This window comes from Pseudopipra pipra, chromosome 6, assembly GCF_036250125.1.
Source record: "Pseudopipra pipra isolate bDixPip1 chromosome 6, bDixPip1.hap1, whole genome shotgun sequence".
Lineage (NCBI taxonomy): Eukaryota > Metazoa > Chordata > Aves > Passeriformes > Pipridae > Pseudopipra > Pseudopipra pipra.
In genome coordinates, this window is record NC_087554.1 from 28,341,343 (window position 1) to 28,358,261 (window position 16,919).

At 50.9% G+C, this 16,919-nt stretch overlaps 2 protein-coding genes across 10 annotated transcripts in view; both read right to left on the reverse strand.

Annotated features, from left to right (window-relative positions):
• The window catches only part of LOC135415839 (dynein axonemal light chain 1-like), a 49,376-nt gene extending 40,386 nt beyond the window's left edge, over positions 1-8,990 (reverse strand). For 5 of the 9 annotated variants that reach the window (XM_064658213.1, XM_064658212.1, XM_064658216.1 and 2 more), the window contains exon 1: positions 1,670-2,346. In XM_064658213.1, coding sequence (XP_064514283.1) covers positions 1,670-2,210 — 541 coding nt within the window. In that variant the 5' untranslated portion in view covers positions 2,211-2,346. The other 4 variants (XM_064658217.1, XM_064658215.1, XM_064658218.1 and 1 more) reach the window with 4 other exon arrangements.
• A 6,115-nt stretch (positions 8,991-15,105) lies between these two features.
• On the reverse strand, positions 15,106-16,919 carry RIOX1 (ribosomal oxygenase 1). The gene has a single exon (XM_064658210.1). It carries the CDS (start codon positions 16,902-16,904, stop codon positions 15,147-15,149), a length of 1,758 nt encoding a protein of 585 aa, XP_064514280.1. The 5' UTR covers positions 16,905-16,919; the 3' UTR covers positions 15,106-15,146.

Consider the following 16,919-nt stretch of genomic DNA (forward strand, 5'->3'; position numbering starts at 1 on the left):
TTCAATATTCTTGAGAGAAAATATGTTGAGATAAATTTATCATAATGCCATGATCAACAGGAACCTTCAGCTAACAGCAGTCAGCCTACATGGCTGGAAAATACATAATTTATCACCCCTACCCAAAAAGCTTTCTAGCAAGAACACGTAATCAGAACACAGTCAAGCACGACTGTTTCTCTCATGAAGAGAAACTTAAACTTATGCAAGGATCCTGGACTGCCTCCCTGAGTGCCTACACATGCCCAAGTATAGTTTCTGCATAGCTCACTGAAAAGCAGGATAAAACACGATAGACAAATTTACTACTGTTTAAAACCAAAGAAACACATCTTAACCCTTATGCGCAAATTTAGAAATTTTTCATATTAAAATTACAGCATAAGCCCACTTACATAATTTCGCTTTTATTAAGAATGGTTCACATTTAAGATTCCTATCTTAATAGTATTAACATTTTTTTGTCCCTGGAGCAAAGGAGGGTATGGTAGTAATGCTGTAACTGGATCCTCCATCACGAGGGATGCCAATATCATTTAAGCAATGATTCCAGACTTTTCCACACTATTACAATGCCAAACTTGCTAAAGCGGAAAATACAATTCTCTCTTGCAGATCTCTGGATTTCCACTGAGCTCAGCAGAAATCAAACTCATCTTCTAAGGCAGGATAGCAAAACAATCACATCTCAGAAATGGAAAATCCAGCATGCTGACTAAACATCTGAAATTCAAAGTTCAAACTCTGTTTTTTTTTTCTCCAGTGAACTTTGGATCCACATCTAAATAGATAAAAAAAATATTGGTTTGGAAATTCACTGAAAATACTTAAATACCTAATACTGTAGTGATACTTACAGGAGCTGCTGAACCAAGCAAATTTAAATTAGAGGTAATGTGGAGGGCAGTTCCTGTACCACAACAGTCAGGGAACTACAAGAAGTTTAGATCATGGCTAAAGCATACAAATGACATCACTGGTGTAAAGTTTTGTTTTCCAATACCAGTAGGAGCCCATCAGAATATCACACCTCATAAAGCACAACCATCCCACAAGCAGAACAGGCAAAACTTGCTGATAAATCTATTCTGCCTGTTTACCACAAAACTAACCCAATTACTAACTCAGCGTTGGCTCCGATGTAACAGAGGGGGAATAAGTGTATTTTCTAGAAGCTCTTCTATTGCTTTGCTTACTGGCATGTGTTTCACATAGAAGAAAAATGCCTCTGAGTGGGACATTCAGCACAGTCTCACACAATGAAACGCACCAGCTTTTCTGAATGTTACATATTCTGGCAGACCAGAACAAACATCCAGCCTACTGAAAAACCGCAGGCAGAGCGCAGCGATGTAGTAAACTCTAGAACCTCTGTTCTCCTTTAGCTCCTTCCCGTTCCGCAAGAGCCGCCTGCCCCGTGCCGCAGAGAAGGATCAGGACACGCACAAGCCGGGCCTTGTCCCGACAAGCACTCGGGAGCGTTTCCGTAAGGTTTTGGGGAAAAAAACCGGCCACCTGTCTGCAGGAGGGCGTTCCGCTCATTGACAGAATACGGATTCCGCGGGTGGCATACGTATGTTTCTGTTCTGCGAGACTTTCCCTGCTCTGGTCAGAGAAACCGGGGGGTTCCACCGGCCCCGGAGCGAAGGCCGCCGGCCGGGACACTCACCCGGCGGCAGAAAGAGGGAGCCCCTTACGACTCCTTCCTTCAGCCGGATCCTTCGCACGCCGGGGGCCATGAACCACCTCTCTACCTCGGTCTTGGCCACCACTGGCCCGGGCATAGCGCCAGGCGGGCTGTGGCCCTGGTGGACCAACACCTCCACCTTCATCGGGGCGTCGGTGCTGCGGGGAACGAGCCGCTGGTACGGCCGCTCCATGGCGGCGGGGGCGAGGCTCCAGAAGAGCCCCATGGGCTCCACGCCGGTGTAGTCCCCGCCGTGGGAGGCGTCCGTGCCCAGGTGCAGCTCCCCGCGGCTGTCCGCTCGATAGTGCGCGCACGACTGGAAGAGGCAGCCGCGGTCACCGGCCGCCAGGGCCCGCAGAGTCACCGGCTGCCCCGGGCTCAGCCCCGCCACCCGCGTCTCCACCCGCTCGTCGGCCGGGCCGGCGGCGGGGGACACGGCCAGGCTGGCCGCCCGCCGGGACGGCCGGGCGCGCAGCAAGGCCCGCGGCGGGGCGGCGGAAGCGGCGGCGAGCGCTCTCCACATGGCGGCGGCGGCGGAAGCTGCGCGGAGCCGCCGCGCCGCCCGCAATATCAGTACCGCGGCCGCCGCCCCCTCCAGGCGGCCCCAATCGAGAGAAGAGCCCCTCCCCGCCGCCAGGAAAGGTGGACAGCTCCGGGCTGCTCCCACCTCTCCCAAATCATCCAAGCGACTGGAGCAGCTAGCAGGGGAAGGACCGCCAGCCGCGGGCCGCTCCAGTCTCCCCCAAGCCGTCCAACAGACTGGGGCAGCGAGCCGTGGGCAGCGGCTAAAGTTTCACTTTAAGCTATTACAAACACAGGGAATGCAAAAGCCTGCCTGACGCACGGGGAGCAGCCGAGGCTGGATGCGGCCCGCGCGCGCTGTCAGGCACTGGGGGGTGCGAAGTGTTCGGATACAGCAGCGCAAACTCGCCGACAACATCCAGCGCCTTCTCCTCCAACCCTGCCCCTGGGTGCCGAACGTTACCGAGGATCCCCGGCGGGGCTGACAGCTCACCCCGCTGCCCCCGCTGCTCAGAGAGAACCAGACGTGCGGCCGGAGCCTGGCTCCGGCACAGCACGGCAGCCGCTCCACCGCCCCTTCCAGCCCGCCTACCCCTGCACAGCACCGGCGCCTCGTGGAGCCGCCGAGCCAGCCCCGCAGCCGGACTGTTCCCCGTAACTTTTGGAAGCAGGCGCTAAGGGAATGTACAGGCAGGAAGACGCTACCCTCCAACAGCGCTGCGAACCTAGACCGGATACTCAGCCCAGCTGAGGAGATGCCCGAGAGCGGCTCCAGGATGACTACCAACAGGGCCAGGTCTTTTGTTTTCTAATGCTTACAGACGTTCAGAAACTGTTAAAATGTCTCATTTCTACTGCATGTGCCCAGAATGTCACATCAGGCTAGGGGCTGTTGTTGTCTATGAACGGGAGATTTGGTACCTGAGCAGCAGGCACATTATTGCTGCTTTTGCTAAGTGAATATTAGATATTGTTAACGCATTTTAGTGGTGTGAGAGAAGGGGAATGAGCAACACAGGAGAGGGACGTGCACAGGGAGAACAGAAAGAATACTGGAGGCAGGAAGAGAGAACTGCTGCTTCCAGAAAAACTAGAACACTGGAACGAGCACACTAAGCTGGCTCTGGTAAAGGCAATGGCATATGTTTCCTCTAAGAATGCCAAGGTACATTTTCACCCCAGTTCTCAGCTTAGATAAGTTACCTTCCACTTAATTTCACATTCAAAGAACACCCAGCCTTACCACATTTGTCTTCCACAGCTTTTAATCCTATACGACACAAAGCAGGAGGCTAAGAACCTCTAACCAAGGTTAGAGGAGGGTGTAAAAACAAAGCAGCTTTCATGCTTTCACCCACTGTCATCCTCCAAGAAACCCAATAGCTTATTCTCTGTTGTTCCTTGTTCTCATTCTGAGCCATTTAACAAAGCAATCTTGAAACACCAGCATCTTCATCTGTAATCTACTTCACATCACAGATTACTGGATGTTCCAGATGGCTTGCCTGTGAGGTGTTTCCAGAAGAAAGCTTGGATCTGCTGCCAAGCATCTATCTGTGCCTCACAGTGTGCCTTGGGCTCCCCTCCCCACACCACAGGTTTGCCAACTAGCAGGTGCATTGAGGCTGCACACATTGGGAAAAAGGGAGGTTCAATGTAGTGCCCTGCTCCAGGATAACAGACTATCTCAGGCTTTTCCTTCCCATGAGCTTGCAAACGTTTGCTCCCCTCAACTGCAAAGAATTCGCTTTTCCAGTTGCGATCATCCTGGCCAACAATGAACAAGAAGCGACACTCGGCCTTCTCCAAAGGGATAAAGCTTTGCTGGTCAGGCCCTTCTAGTGGGTTGTTCAATGTATCAAAAATATCAGCAATCCCAGACTTGCTGACCTTGATGCGTTTCATATTGATATTAAGAGGTGGAATGGTGATGTCCTTGTAGCGGAGCACTGCACCCACATTTGCCACTGAGCCGTTGATAAGGGCAGTGGCTGTGATGCCCTTTAGGAAGGAGGCCATGGAGGTGCACAGGTCACCACCCTTTGAGATTCCAAGCAACCCAATTCCTGGACCTTTAACCTGGAGGTGAGAGAAGAGAAACCACAAGTAATGAACCAAAGCGTGCCACTTCTTTAAGATGTTGCCACGTTCACAGCCATGTCTGTCCCAAATTTGGACCCCAAGTACAGGCATCTAAGGTCCTGTTTGCAGGGCCCACATCTGAGGGACCCTAGGCACTGTTCTGTGCTTGATTTATGGTCCTAAGCCCTACTGGGACTGCAGCATCATCACCTAACAAAGCTACAGGGTTCAGTGCTGAAGCAGAGAATACAGTGTGTTTGCAGATGTGCAGTCCCAAATTCACTTTGCCTATAAGGCAGTTGAGAGAAGAAGAGGGAAGGAGAAGGGGAGGCTTCTTCTACAAATACTTTCTTTCAGTGCAAAATGCTCAAAGTCAGCAATGACTATGATATTGTCATCACTTATGATAATGTATTTCTTATACTCAACCACTGTCTTTGGTTTCCCTATTAAGAAGATAACATGGAGTGGCAGGCTCCGCATCAGCTGCTCTCCCTCTCCTCCGGTATGCTTGGTGTCTAACTCACAGGAAGCATTCTGAGGTACCTTACTCATCAAAATGTATCTTAAAAAAAATAACCTATTAAACCCATTTTTCTAAGAGAATTGTACAGTCCTCCAGAGTCAATCTAGAATAGGTTACCTTCATTTTCTTTTACACAAGGCAAATTAACTAGAATAGAAAAATTAAATGACCTTACAAGGTATTGAAAGCCTCCAAGGATATTGAAAGAAGGTTAGCTAATACCACAACTGCTTCAAAATCTGAAGACCCTTAGGAGCAAAAAGGCTCTGAGACAGCATCAAAATTTAGTATCTTTTGTATCTTATCACCAGTGTAATAGGCTCCAAACCCACTGACTTTGAAACATGGAAAGGGAGAAATTAGAAAATACAGCTGAAACTTTGCAACGCATTAAAAACATGATGAGGGTATCAGTGGAGGTGTTAATGGGAGGCAATAGTACTGCTCTCAGGGAAAAAAAAAAAAAGGCAGGTGGAAGCAATTTTCAGATTTTTTTGGGCAGAGAGGTGGCATGAGCCGTTAAGGTTAAAGCATCTGAAAAGCAACCAAGACCTTTAACATCTACTCATCTTTCTGAGGTTGAGGAAGGTATTTGTTTTCATTCTCCAGAGAAACCAAGTATTGCCTTGTGCAGTTCTAGCTATTGTCATGCACAGCTGCTTGCAAGGAGATGCAGAACTGAGCAGGTTCTCTTTCAAGAGGTGTTGACTTAGAAGGATCCCTAAGTGCACAAGCAGTTACTAAAACCCACACTCACCAAATAACAACATTTGGAGTGATTCTAACAGCGTATAAAAGCCACCAGCGTGCCTGTAACAAATGTGGATAGAGCCTTCCTAAATCTTCGTTCGCGAAGCCTAGCCATGATGATGAAAATACACAGCAACAAATGTGTACTGCTGGACTTCCTTGAGACTTGTATCACAGAAGGTTATCATGTGCTCCACAGCTGAAAAGGACATTAAGATCTGCAGGACATTCTACAGAGCATAAACCTAAAAGCCCTGCTGGATGTCAAATAAGTCTCCAGGCAACTAGCGCCCTAGTTATGACACTGGGTTGAATGGAGTAGAAATTACCAGTATGTTACTTATGTGTCACTGTTTCTCCTGGCCGCTTCAAAAGGAAGAATTGGAATAAGCTGCCAGAGAGCCATTGTAATGGGAATTAAAGATATCAAACAAATTAATCACAGCCAACTTAACAGTGATGCTATTTTAAATACAGCAGCTCTGCCCCATCTGCAGTCTCACAGGACCGAAATAATGAGAGTTCACTGTAGTGAGTCAATGAACAAACCAACCTGGGTGTGTTGTAACATATAGTTTACAGCTTCTTCAAAATATTCCAGGTGGAATTCCTTCATCTCTTTGGGGAGATCTTCATAGCTGTAGTAAGCCAGAGCCAGCACAGCAAAGCCATAGTTGGCCAGCAGGCATGCCCTGTATTCAGGAAGTCCTCCTCCAGTTCCATATAAGTCAATAATTCCCGGAAAGGGGCCATTTCCTGCGAGAGATCATATAACAGGACACATTAACCCACAATTCTTAAGTTATATGCCAATATCATAGGCCTGGGAATGTGTCTTTTTAAAAAAAGAAAAAAACCTAAAGCAGCAGAATGGTGTTAAGGGTCCTAAACTACTGTGCCAGTTTTAATTAAATGGCTACATTGCTTCAATATTAAACAAGCCAGCAAAAATTAGCAGGCCTGGTAATGTTCTGGATAACATCAGGGAACATGTGGCTGGAATTCATCTTTTGACAGTCACAACTAGTTTCTGTATCATGTAAATTCACTGCAAAGCTATCAAGCTCTGAATTATACCCAGGAGGCTTTTCCTTGCTGCATTTCTCAGTATCAAAAAAAATCTCCTCTTCTGATGATTTCAGCTTCTCATTTTCAGTGTAAATGTACTATGGCCATTTATTCTGGGATTAAGAGAAGAAAGTATCTGAAACTAACCTTGCTAACCTGGTAAGAGAACCTTTACATTAGGTTCATCAGGGGACAAGTCCAAAGCTGAGGGATTGCCGCAAACTGCTAACAAAGTATGGAAAGGAGGAGGCCAAGAGGGAGACTCCCATTCCTGCTCAGGAGGGAAGGTGAGGCTTCCCTCAGGTGTCTGCAGACTAACATGGAGAACATGGGCAACAAGCAAGAAGAACAGGAAATTCACCTCCAGCCTCAAGGCTACAGCGCAGTCAGAGCCCAGGACACTGGCTGGGACAGCACGTATGATTTTAGCGTTGTCATGGAGGAGTTGCCAGGGACAGACAGGGAAGAAAGGGGAAAGCACATGATACATAGAGGAGCTCTTTGAGTACATGAGGTTCCAGAGACATGCTTGGTGAAAGCCTCTGGATCACAGGGGGAAGGAAAGCTGGGGTGTGGCAGTGGTGTAGCTGCTGCAAACCACTCAACCAAGGGAATGAGGTTTCCTACAGCCAACTAGCAGAAATCTGGACAGCTGCTGGGAGGACAGCACAGCATTTGTCAGGCAATCTGAAAACCTCACAGACCATAGTAATGATTACTTTCTGACAAAAATACTGTAAGAGCAAACCTGCTTTCCCTAATCTTCTGCTCACAAACAAGGAAGAATTGGGGACAAATGTAGCAGCAAAAGGCAGCTTGGATTGCCTTGGGCTTCAGCAACTAGGATATAACTGAGTTCAGGATCTGTGGAGAGGCTGGAAAGGGAAGCAGCAGGCTTGAACGCTATAGTTTGGGAGAGCAACCTTCTACTTACTCAATTACTAGCTGAATTCCCTGGGAAACAGCCAGGTAGAGGAAAGGTATCTTGAAGACTGGCTGACACCACCTCCCACAGCATTTGGGAACAAGAAGGGTATTGTGATAAATGCTTTCGTGTCCAGTAAGAATCAATTAAATAAACTCAAGTGTGCTTCAGCACATATAGCTGCTCTACGTAATGAGTGTACCCAGCAGACCAAAGAGGGTTGGGCTGATCAGACCGCTCCTTGAGAAATGTCTAGTGCCAGCTGGCAGGGCGAGGCTTCCCCTTGTCCTCAGGGGAAGCCTGGAAGGGGTCACACTCCGGGCCTGGAAGCGCGGGGCCGAAAGCAGAGCAACACCAGCGGGAGAAGGAGCCCGGCACGGCCGGTACTCACCGGGGGGCAGAAAAAGCGTCGCCCGGATCCTCCCCTCTCGCACCGGGACTCTCCGCACCCCGTCCCGCAGGAACGCCCGCTCGTGCTGCGCCTGGGCCAGGAGCCGCCCTGGAGGCTTCCCGTGGCCCTCAAACACCTCCAGCTGCAGGAGGAAGGGGCTCTGAACGTCCCGCTTCACCAGCCGCCAGAAGGGCCTCTGGGGCTGCAAAGCCCAGAGCAGCCCCATGGGCTCCAGGCCAGAGAAGCTGCCTCCCGGCAGCGCAGGACAGCGGGCGAGGTCCAGCTCCCCGTCGTCCCCCGCCTGGTAGCGGGCACTGGCCTGGAAGAGCTCCCCCTTCTCATCCCGCAAGGATGTCCTCAGTGTGACCTGCTGCCGCGGGCCGAGGCCCTGCACAGCGATGGCCAGCGGCTCATCGAAGAGGCTGCGGGTGGCGGGCGAGAGGCGGATGGAGGGGGCCATGGAGGCGAGTCCATGGGCAGAGTCTGTCCCGGGGGTCCACGCGGGGCTGCGGCACCGTGGGGCTGCAGGCGCGGGGCCGGGCCAGGGCAGTCGCCTCTGCCAGCTACGGGAGCTGGCCCGGCACAGGGAGCGGGCAGTGATCTGCCACATTGCCCCGGGTAGCTCCCGCCTCTGGGGGCGGATTCTGGGGCGGGTCCGCGCGGAACCGGAGTCGGGATCGATCCCGGAGTGCCGCTGTAAGACCCCGCGGGCAGGAGCGGGGCGGTAGGTTCCTCGCCCCGCCGGCCTGCTTCCCTGCCGCCCTGCCCGCCTACTCTTCGCCTCTCCTCTGTCTTCGCCCCTGCCCTTCCGGCTATGGGAGGGTTCTCTGTCAAACTCTGCCGAGTTCTTGCGACCTGTCCTGGCCCCAGAGAGCTCCTCAGTGTCCCCCCGAGCTCCCCTGGACCGGACGGTGGCTGCGGGCGGGGGGACACGCGGGGCAGGACGGGCAGAGGCGTTGACGAGCCACCGAGCAGAATCGCAGCCGGGATTCACCGTCCGGGCAGCGAAGGGCCTGTGTGGGACCGACCGCACAGAGATGGGGCAGCGCGGAGCTGTTGCTCGCCGGCAGCGACCCCGAGTAGGGCCGAACTGTGCTGTGCCGCTCAGCCGAGAGACCGGAGCGTGGGCCAGCCCCAGCCGGGGCGGGGAGAAGCCACACCAGCACCAGCCCGGCAGTGCTTCGCCTCTCCTTGCCGGTTTTGCCTCTGTATTGGTTGCCCCAAGGCATGGGCAAGGTGGCTTATGTCTCCACCAGGCTCTGCTCAGCCTTGGCAGCTGCACAGCCAGGTGAATTGGGAAGGATGGTTAGGATCATCAGTAGTGCAGGAGGGATGAAGAGGGAGTGCTTTCACAGACTCTTTAGGTAGGTCAGGAAATATCTGGCTCTTCTAGTAATGGATTTTGCAAGGTTTTAAAAAAAGAAGGCCATTCAGTCCATCTTGCCCAGAGCTGGATCTTCTGATCCAAAAGGAGCTGCAGAGGGACAGCTGTTTCCTTAGGCTCCCCGAGTCTTCCTGGAGATGCAGGTAGGGGTGCCTCACACTCTGAACTCCTCATGTCTGACTTAGTGGTGTGAAACAAGTGGAAGCATCTGAAGGAATCCTGAGCGTTGTCCTGTTTGGAAATACTAAGTGGTCAGAGGTGTTGGACAGAGTCTCAGCAGTCTTTCCTTCCCTGTGGAGATTACCCATTCTCTCCTAAACAGATGAGGTGCTTTGTCATCTGGCATTTGGGCATGTTGTCTGGTGTCTAGCCCTCAATGTGTGGCAACTACTCCTGTTGTTGAGAAGAACAATCCTTGGTTTACAGTACTGGATTTGATCACCAGCTTGACCATAGGCTGGAGCAGATGCTAAGGGAAAAGGTCCTGGAGGCTTCAGCAGCATTCCTTCTCCTCTATGCTTGGTGCCACAAGAGGAGTGGAAGACTGAAGGTAAGAGGGCTATCTTCTATGGTGTCCTGTTCCTACCTGGGCAGCCCTTGATCCCAAGCTTCTGCAATCCCAAGGTTTCACCCTGGGATGAGAGACTGGTCAAGTTGCAAACCCTGCTTCTAACCAAAGCAGAACAAATGACTCCATGGCTTTCAAATCTCAGTCTTTTATTACAATTCTCAACCCAATAACAAAGATTAAAATATTCCACATCATGTGGGAGAAGATCACAATGATTGTAAATTCAGCAGGAAGTTTTTTACATTACATCTTGGAGCCAGAAGTATCCACTAGCCAGAACACAGCATTGTGAAGGGGAGATGGAAGAAGGCAAACAACCTTCCCCAAGGGTAAACCAGAAACAGTCCAGCAACCTGGCTATAGCATCCATTTTTGCACACTCCCAGCAGCACAGAGATCAGAGACATTTCCATTTGCAATGAGACATTCACCATAACAACAGTGAAATCCCTGCTCCAAAATTGTGATTTGGGAGGTGTTGCTTTCAAGTATGAGCTGAGGATAGCGTGTACATGTAGAGACCACAGTGATATGGAAAGTACTGTCAAGAATGCATTAGGAGAATAGAACCCCCCCCCAAGAAACATAACAGCTCATTTGGCACACGAGGTGTTTTATAAAAGGCAAAAAATGCCATGCATTTTCTTGACACTTGAACAAAAAGGTTCAGGGAAGAAGAGAAAAGGCAAACCCCTTTCTTTTCTGAGTCATGGATGCGTAAAGTCATGGAAGATACTGTAGTTTTACAGCTGAGACAAGCTGTTAGATTGATAACTGTAACAGAATTTATCAGATCTGGTTGTTCAAAGTTGTGTGTTGCTTGCATTTGTTGCACATTACTTGTCATTTAAATATTTCTGGAAAAAAGCCTGGATCTGTGGCCAAGCATGAACCTGAGCTTTAGAATAAGCCCCGAACTCCTCACCCAGGACTGCCCGCTTGTGAAAAATGGGATGGTTTCCTATGGGGTACAAAGGGAAAAAGGTAGGGTATATGCAGTGCCCTGTTCCAGGGTAGGATAGAATCTGAAAATTTTCCTTCCCTTGAGCCTGCAAAAGCTTGCAGACTTCAGTAGCATAAGACTTTCTTTTGACAACATGGTCATCTTGTCCCGTGATGAATAGTAGCTGTGCCTCAGCTTTCTCTATTGGGATCAGGCTTCGGTTGCCAGGGGCTTGAAAAGGGTCAATAAGGACATCAGAACAATCAAGAATATTGGAATCGGTGACCTTGATATGTTGTTCATATGTGGTCAAAATGGGGATGGTTTTATCCTTGTAACAGAGAGGAATAAATGTAGCAGCCACAGGGCCATTGAGGGAAGCAAATGGCTGTGATGTTCTTCAGGAAGGCAGCCATGGTGAGAGACAGTTCGCCTCCTTTGGAGTAACCAAGCAGGCCAATCCCTGGCCCCTTCACCTGGCACATGGGAGGAAATGCTCCTCAGTACTGAGCTGAAAAGCGTGACAGCTGGTTCATGGAGGGGAACATTGTCTAATGCTGAGAATTTGCAAAACTGCATGAAGAAAGTGATGGTAATGATTAGTTTTTCTTCTGGACAAATAACAGGAACCTCCTACGCACAAATTGTTTCCATTCCCATGCAAAATGTTCCTTGATGATAGCCAAGAGAGAAGCAAGCATAATGATACCATTTGAGCGCTGGTTGCAAAACAAAAGTAAGGCTATCCAGAGCTATGGTGGAAAGGTTTTGGTAGTGGGAAGCTGTGGTCTGTGAGAAGAGACCAGGGCTTCCCCCATATTGGACAGGGACAGTTTTAGCCAGCTCAGAGACAGACTTAATGCTGCCCAAAGATGGGGAGGAGGTGTTTTTAGTTTTGTTCTTATTTCTCACTGTGCTACTCTGTTATTAGCTGGCAATAAATTAATCTTCTCTAAGTCAAGTCTGTTTTGCCCATGGTGTTAGTTGATGAATTACACCCCATCCTTATCTTGAGCCATGAGGTTTTTATCTTAGTTTCTTCACCTCTCCTATTCCTAACAGGGATTGAGAGAGTGGCTAGGTGGGTATCCAGCAGCCAGCCGAGGTCAGCTTCCACAGTTAGCTATGGGTAAAGGCTTTTTTCTTTACCCTTCTTGGACTAAGGGGTCATATGGGGGCATGTGATGACAATTCATGAAGGCTGCTTCAAAAAATGCATGTTTCTCTTCTCCACTTCTGCCCACCTTGTTATGTCTCAGACACCATCTCTGGCACTCCAGATGATGGCACCTGAATAGAACCTCATCCTCTACCCTTCCAGTGCATATCTGTTTGATCCTTCTCCTTTCCTAGGCAAGCATTCTGGTAGATGCTAGCCATGCCAGGTGAGTATTTGTACAGCTTTCCCCAGAGATAATTCTGGCAGAGTGACAGGCACGTCAAAGTGGCTGCAGGCGGCAGGCGAGAGGCATATGGAAGGGGCCAGGGATGATAAGTGAGTGATGTGGAAACGCTGGATAGGAGAAACCTTGTCTGCCATGACCACAACCATGCTCAGCAAAGAAGGCTGGGAGCAATTTGCAGCTTCTGTGATCCACTCAGCTGCATCATGACTGTATTTAAGCTGGATGTTCTGGCTTCTTATGCCTGGGCAGCCAGTCATGGAGTGCTGCCTCCTCCTCCTGCCCAGGCGGGACGGCCGGCTTTGCCCCCCACTTTCTGTGCCCCGTGTGGTTATCGTGAAGCCAATGGTCCTTGTATCCTTCAAAAAGATGCTGTACCAATGCCCCGAGGGGCTGATTACAAAAGCAAATAAAACCCGGCTCTCTCACAGCTTTTCTGTCCTGCACAGCTCCTCTTGGAAAAGTTGCTGGATGTGCTCCCTGTACCTTCGTTTGTGTTTCTGTGCTGTTTGGAACTGTGTGAGGGAACTCTCAGCATGGTCCTTGCCTTGCCTTGCCTTGCAGCATGCAGAACATTCTCCTCCAATAGCCATGGTGTAGCCTCTGGAGGACACAACACTGCCCTGTGCCTTTGATGCTTGTGCTGTGCTGTGCTGCACTGTCCTTACAATGTGGCCTTCAGGCCTGTGTTGTGCTGCACAGATTCCAAGCCTTATGGGAAACTCAGCCATCTCTTCCTTACACAGAAGCTCACAGGCAGCTTCCAGTCAGTACCTGTGGTTACACGACCTGCGTGGCCCTGCCCTTGTCAAACAGTGCAGCAAGATATTCCCATGCAAACATTGTCTCTCTTTGACTGTAGACATGATAAATAGAGCTGTTTCCTTATACAAAAATCTTACAATACCCTAAAAGACTGAAAGGGGAGAATCTGCTATGGACCATGTCTGCATGATATGCTGTATGTGGGGTGGAGTCCTGTCACATGCTTCATTGCTCAGGGTTCTCAGCATCTAAAGGGATGTAAGATTATCTATACTAGTCTCTTTTTAGTGTTAGCTCTAATAAATAGCATTTTTAGATACTTTACAGAATGTGAGTGGTTTTCTTACAAAAGTGCTTTTCTGGGATCATAATGGACCAGCACCTCCCAGTGCAACTTCTCACCAGTCTTAGTGAGAAATACCTTTATGGAGAAAGAACCAAGAAAAAAAGAGAAACTCTGTGCCCGGCTAGCCCTGCATAAAACCATGAGGAGTATGTGTAAGGTGTTTAGCCCAGGCAGTTTCCTTAGTAGATTCAGAAGCTGGGGAGGAATTATCAGAATTCTCATCCCAGCCGAAGTATTATGTTGTTTTAGGAGACAGGGTCCAGGGAAAGGAAAAGCTAAGGAAAATTTGTGCCATCTTTGATTGTCATTAATGTACTTGAAATGGACATGGGGGTGCTTATAACCATCATAGGAAGGGCTGCATCAGCTGCTGGTGCAGCACTGCACCGCAAGCCCCCAAGCAGCAAACTGCAGTGCAGGTGCCTGTGGTTGCACAGGGGCCACACAGAGCAGCCCAGGAACTGGGCATGAGATATTTACCAGGGGCATGAATGGTGGGACAAGGATGGCTGACCCTCTGCTAAGGATGACAAAAGGGTCAGAGGACATGTGACAACAGCATTTCTGTCCAGCCACTAGTGATTTACAGATCAAAGAGGGCTGCAGGGCACCTCGGCATGGTCTCGTGCTGTGCAGTTTTACACAGCCCAAGTTTCAAGATTTAGCAAATGCATACAGGCAAAAGAGGGAGGAAAGGCTGGCACACTGGCTTTTGCAAGTATGGGACCTTGGAGGACATAGCGTGCACTTAAATCCTAACCAGTTAGAAGTGCATGTGTGCCATCTTGCAAAACCCTGATGATCCAACAGCTCAGAGGACCACAGGGTAATACACCCTGCTCCTTGTGGATATAGCTTCAGGAGGCTTTAAAGACAGAATATTCCTCACCTGCTGACTGCTATGATCAAATAGCATTGAGGAAAAGCATATGAGAGGTTTGTCAGTATTTATGGAAACTGGCCACACAGCCAGGCATGTGTTCATGTAATTTGATAGGTCCTTAAATGAAACTTTTTTCACCTAGCACAAAAAAAGCTGTATTAGAGGGTGCCCCATTTGCTTTGAAAGGACCAATAATTTCATTGCTAGGGGCTGCTGTGGGAAAACCAGTAGGGGAGGTTATTTTATCACTAAGACACCTTGCAGACTGAAGAAGATGCAAGTGAGCCTGAAACATTTCAAATGCAGCAGATCATGTTTGCCTGAGGACATCTTGCTGCACTGTGTGATAAGGGCAGGCTCACGTAGGTAATGTAATTGCTGGAACTGAGTGGGAGCTGCCCACAAGCTCCACTTCCAAGAAGAGCTGGACAAATTTTTTCTGTGACCAAGGGATCTTTACAACACAGCATAGGCCTGAAGGCCTATGCAGCATGGCACAGCACAGGCACACAGAATGCTGACCATCGCCAAATCTGCCTGTGAATAATAAGAGTACTTCCCACAGCAGAGCAGGCTGCTTTAAAATACTGTGAAAATACAGAGATGATTTACAGACTGCAAGAAAGGTCACTAGGTTCCTGAAGTTACCTAGGGTGTAGTAACATGCCTGTAACACCTAGGGTGTAGTAACATTTTCCCTTCTCTAGTCACTCAGCCACTCTGCTCCTAGAGCAGATACCCATTGTAATCAGAACATTTCCCTACCCATACCATAGCCCTTTTGCCCCCAGATGAGATGCAGGGACCTGGACTGCTGATTCACATCTAGCAGGTGTAAGGCAAGACCAAGACAGAACACTTCCTAAACAAATGTATGTTTATTTTGTTAAAAAATAAGAGTTACGCTTGCACCAGAGGCTTCTTCGTAGTCAGAATGCCCTTCTCAAACAGGAGTGTGGCTAGAGAAATCCTCTCCTCCAAGGTTTCACATGGAAGGTTACCCACACTGATGTGATTTGGATAGGAAGACAGCAGAAATTCGATACTGTCTGTATGCTCGGGATCTAGCTCAAAGAACTTGGGTTCTTCTTTGTGATACACTCTTGAGTTTTCTGTCGTGTAATACAGCATCACACCTGTTTCTTCATTACATAATCTAACAATGCCATGGCGGAGGAGGCGTATTTCGGTGTCTTTTGTTATCTGTATATCAACATCGTGAGGGCCTCCATCTTGCCACCGGGCTGGGAAGCCATAGATACTTTGCGCCTTTTCACTCTGTGTAAGCACAGGGGGCAGACAGTCATGAAGAAATGACCTGGCCATCTGATCCACGGCAGCATCAATGGGTGCATAGTCAATGAGTCTCTTTATCAGGCTCTGCACCTTCTCCATAAAGGCTGTTCGCCGAGCATCAACTGCATCTGAGTTGGCAATCCCCATGTACCCCAGGTAGTCCATGGGAAGCCCTCGCCGGTACTCCACATCCTCCTCCAGGGCCATCTGCAGGGCAGCTGGGAGGAGCTTCTCCAGAAGGTCCCCCCAGGAATTCCTCTGGTAGGAAGACACAGTGATGTGGAGTGAGTGTGCATCAGGGAGACAGTCGCCCTGGTGGATAAAGCCACGGGGGAAGTACAGGAGGTCCCCGGCCTCAAGCACCGTCTCCAGCACAGGCTCACCGAGCTCAGCCTGCGTTAGGTTTGGACTGGAGAACTGGGGCAGCACCTCGGCATCCGTCCGGGGGCTGTAGACGCGCCAGTGCTTCTTCCCCTCCAGCTGCAGCACAAAGGCCTCGATGTCATCGTAGTGGGGGGCGAAGCCCTGTGTCCCTGGTGGCGTGAGGTATGTGTTGGCTCCCACCATGCTGCCAAACTGCTCCTGCAGGATGGAGAGGAAGTGCCAGACGGTGGAGGAGAAAGCCTGTGGGCAGAGGAGCCGCAGGGAGCAGCCGTTCTGGTAGAAGTCCCAGACGACAGCAGGCAGGGCCCGGCCCGAGGGATTGTGCGTTTCCCGCACGCCCTCCACGTAGCTGGTCACGTCCAGGTGGGTGCCGAAGTGCACTTCGCCGTCCCGAAGGGCGGCGTCCAAGTCGGCCGTGGAAAAGAGCCCCGCGTAGTACCTGGGGTCGCCTCGCCGCACCAGCAGCGGCGCCCGCTCCCAGTGCTGCCCCAGGAACTCGCCCGGCGCTACCGGGGCCAGCAGCCAGCGGAACAGCTCTGCCGCCCGCTGCCGGCTGTCCTCCAGCCGTCCCAGCCGCCGCAGCAGCCCCGACACGCCGCCGCCGTCGTCTTCCCCCGCCGCCCGCGGGCCACCCGGGATGGTCGCGGGGCCGCCCCGCGGCTTCTCCTCAGGCTCAGTGGCCGCCCACCCGGGCTGGGGCTCCACGCGGACCTCCACCGGGAGCTCCACGCGGCTTGAGGACGCGGCGGGCGGCGACGCCGGCCGAGGCGGGGCCTCCGGCTCCGGGCCGCCGCCTCCCGCTCGGCGGCGCCTCGCCCGGGCCTTGGCCCGCTTGCGGCCCGCGGGCAGCTGCGCCCCGCGGCGGCGCCGCTCCAGCCGCCCGGCCCCCGCTACCCGGCGGTACACGGCGAGCGCCGACAGCCGCCCCAGCTCCCGCTGCTCCGCCGCCATGGCCGCCAAGGCCCCGCCCCGCCGCATCCGCCGGAAGCGCCC

What these genes read in the sequence shown, in the direction of transcription:
- RIOX1 (XM_064658210.1), bottom strand. Translation starts at nt 16,904, where the DNA reads ATGCGGCGGGGCGGGGCCTTGGCGGCCATGGCGGCGGAGCAGCGGGAG.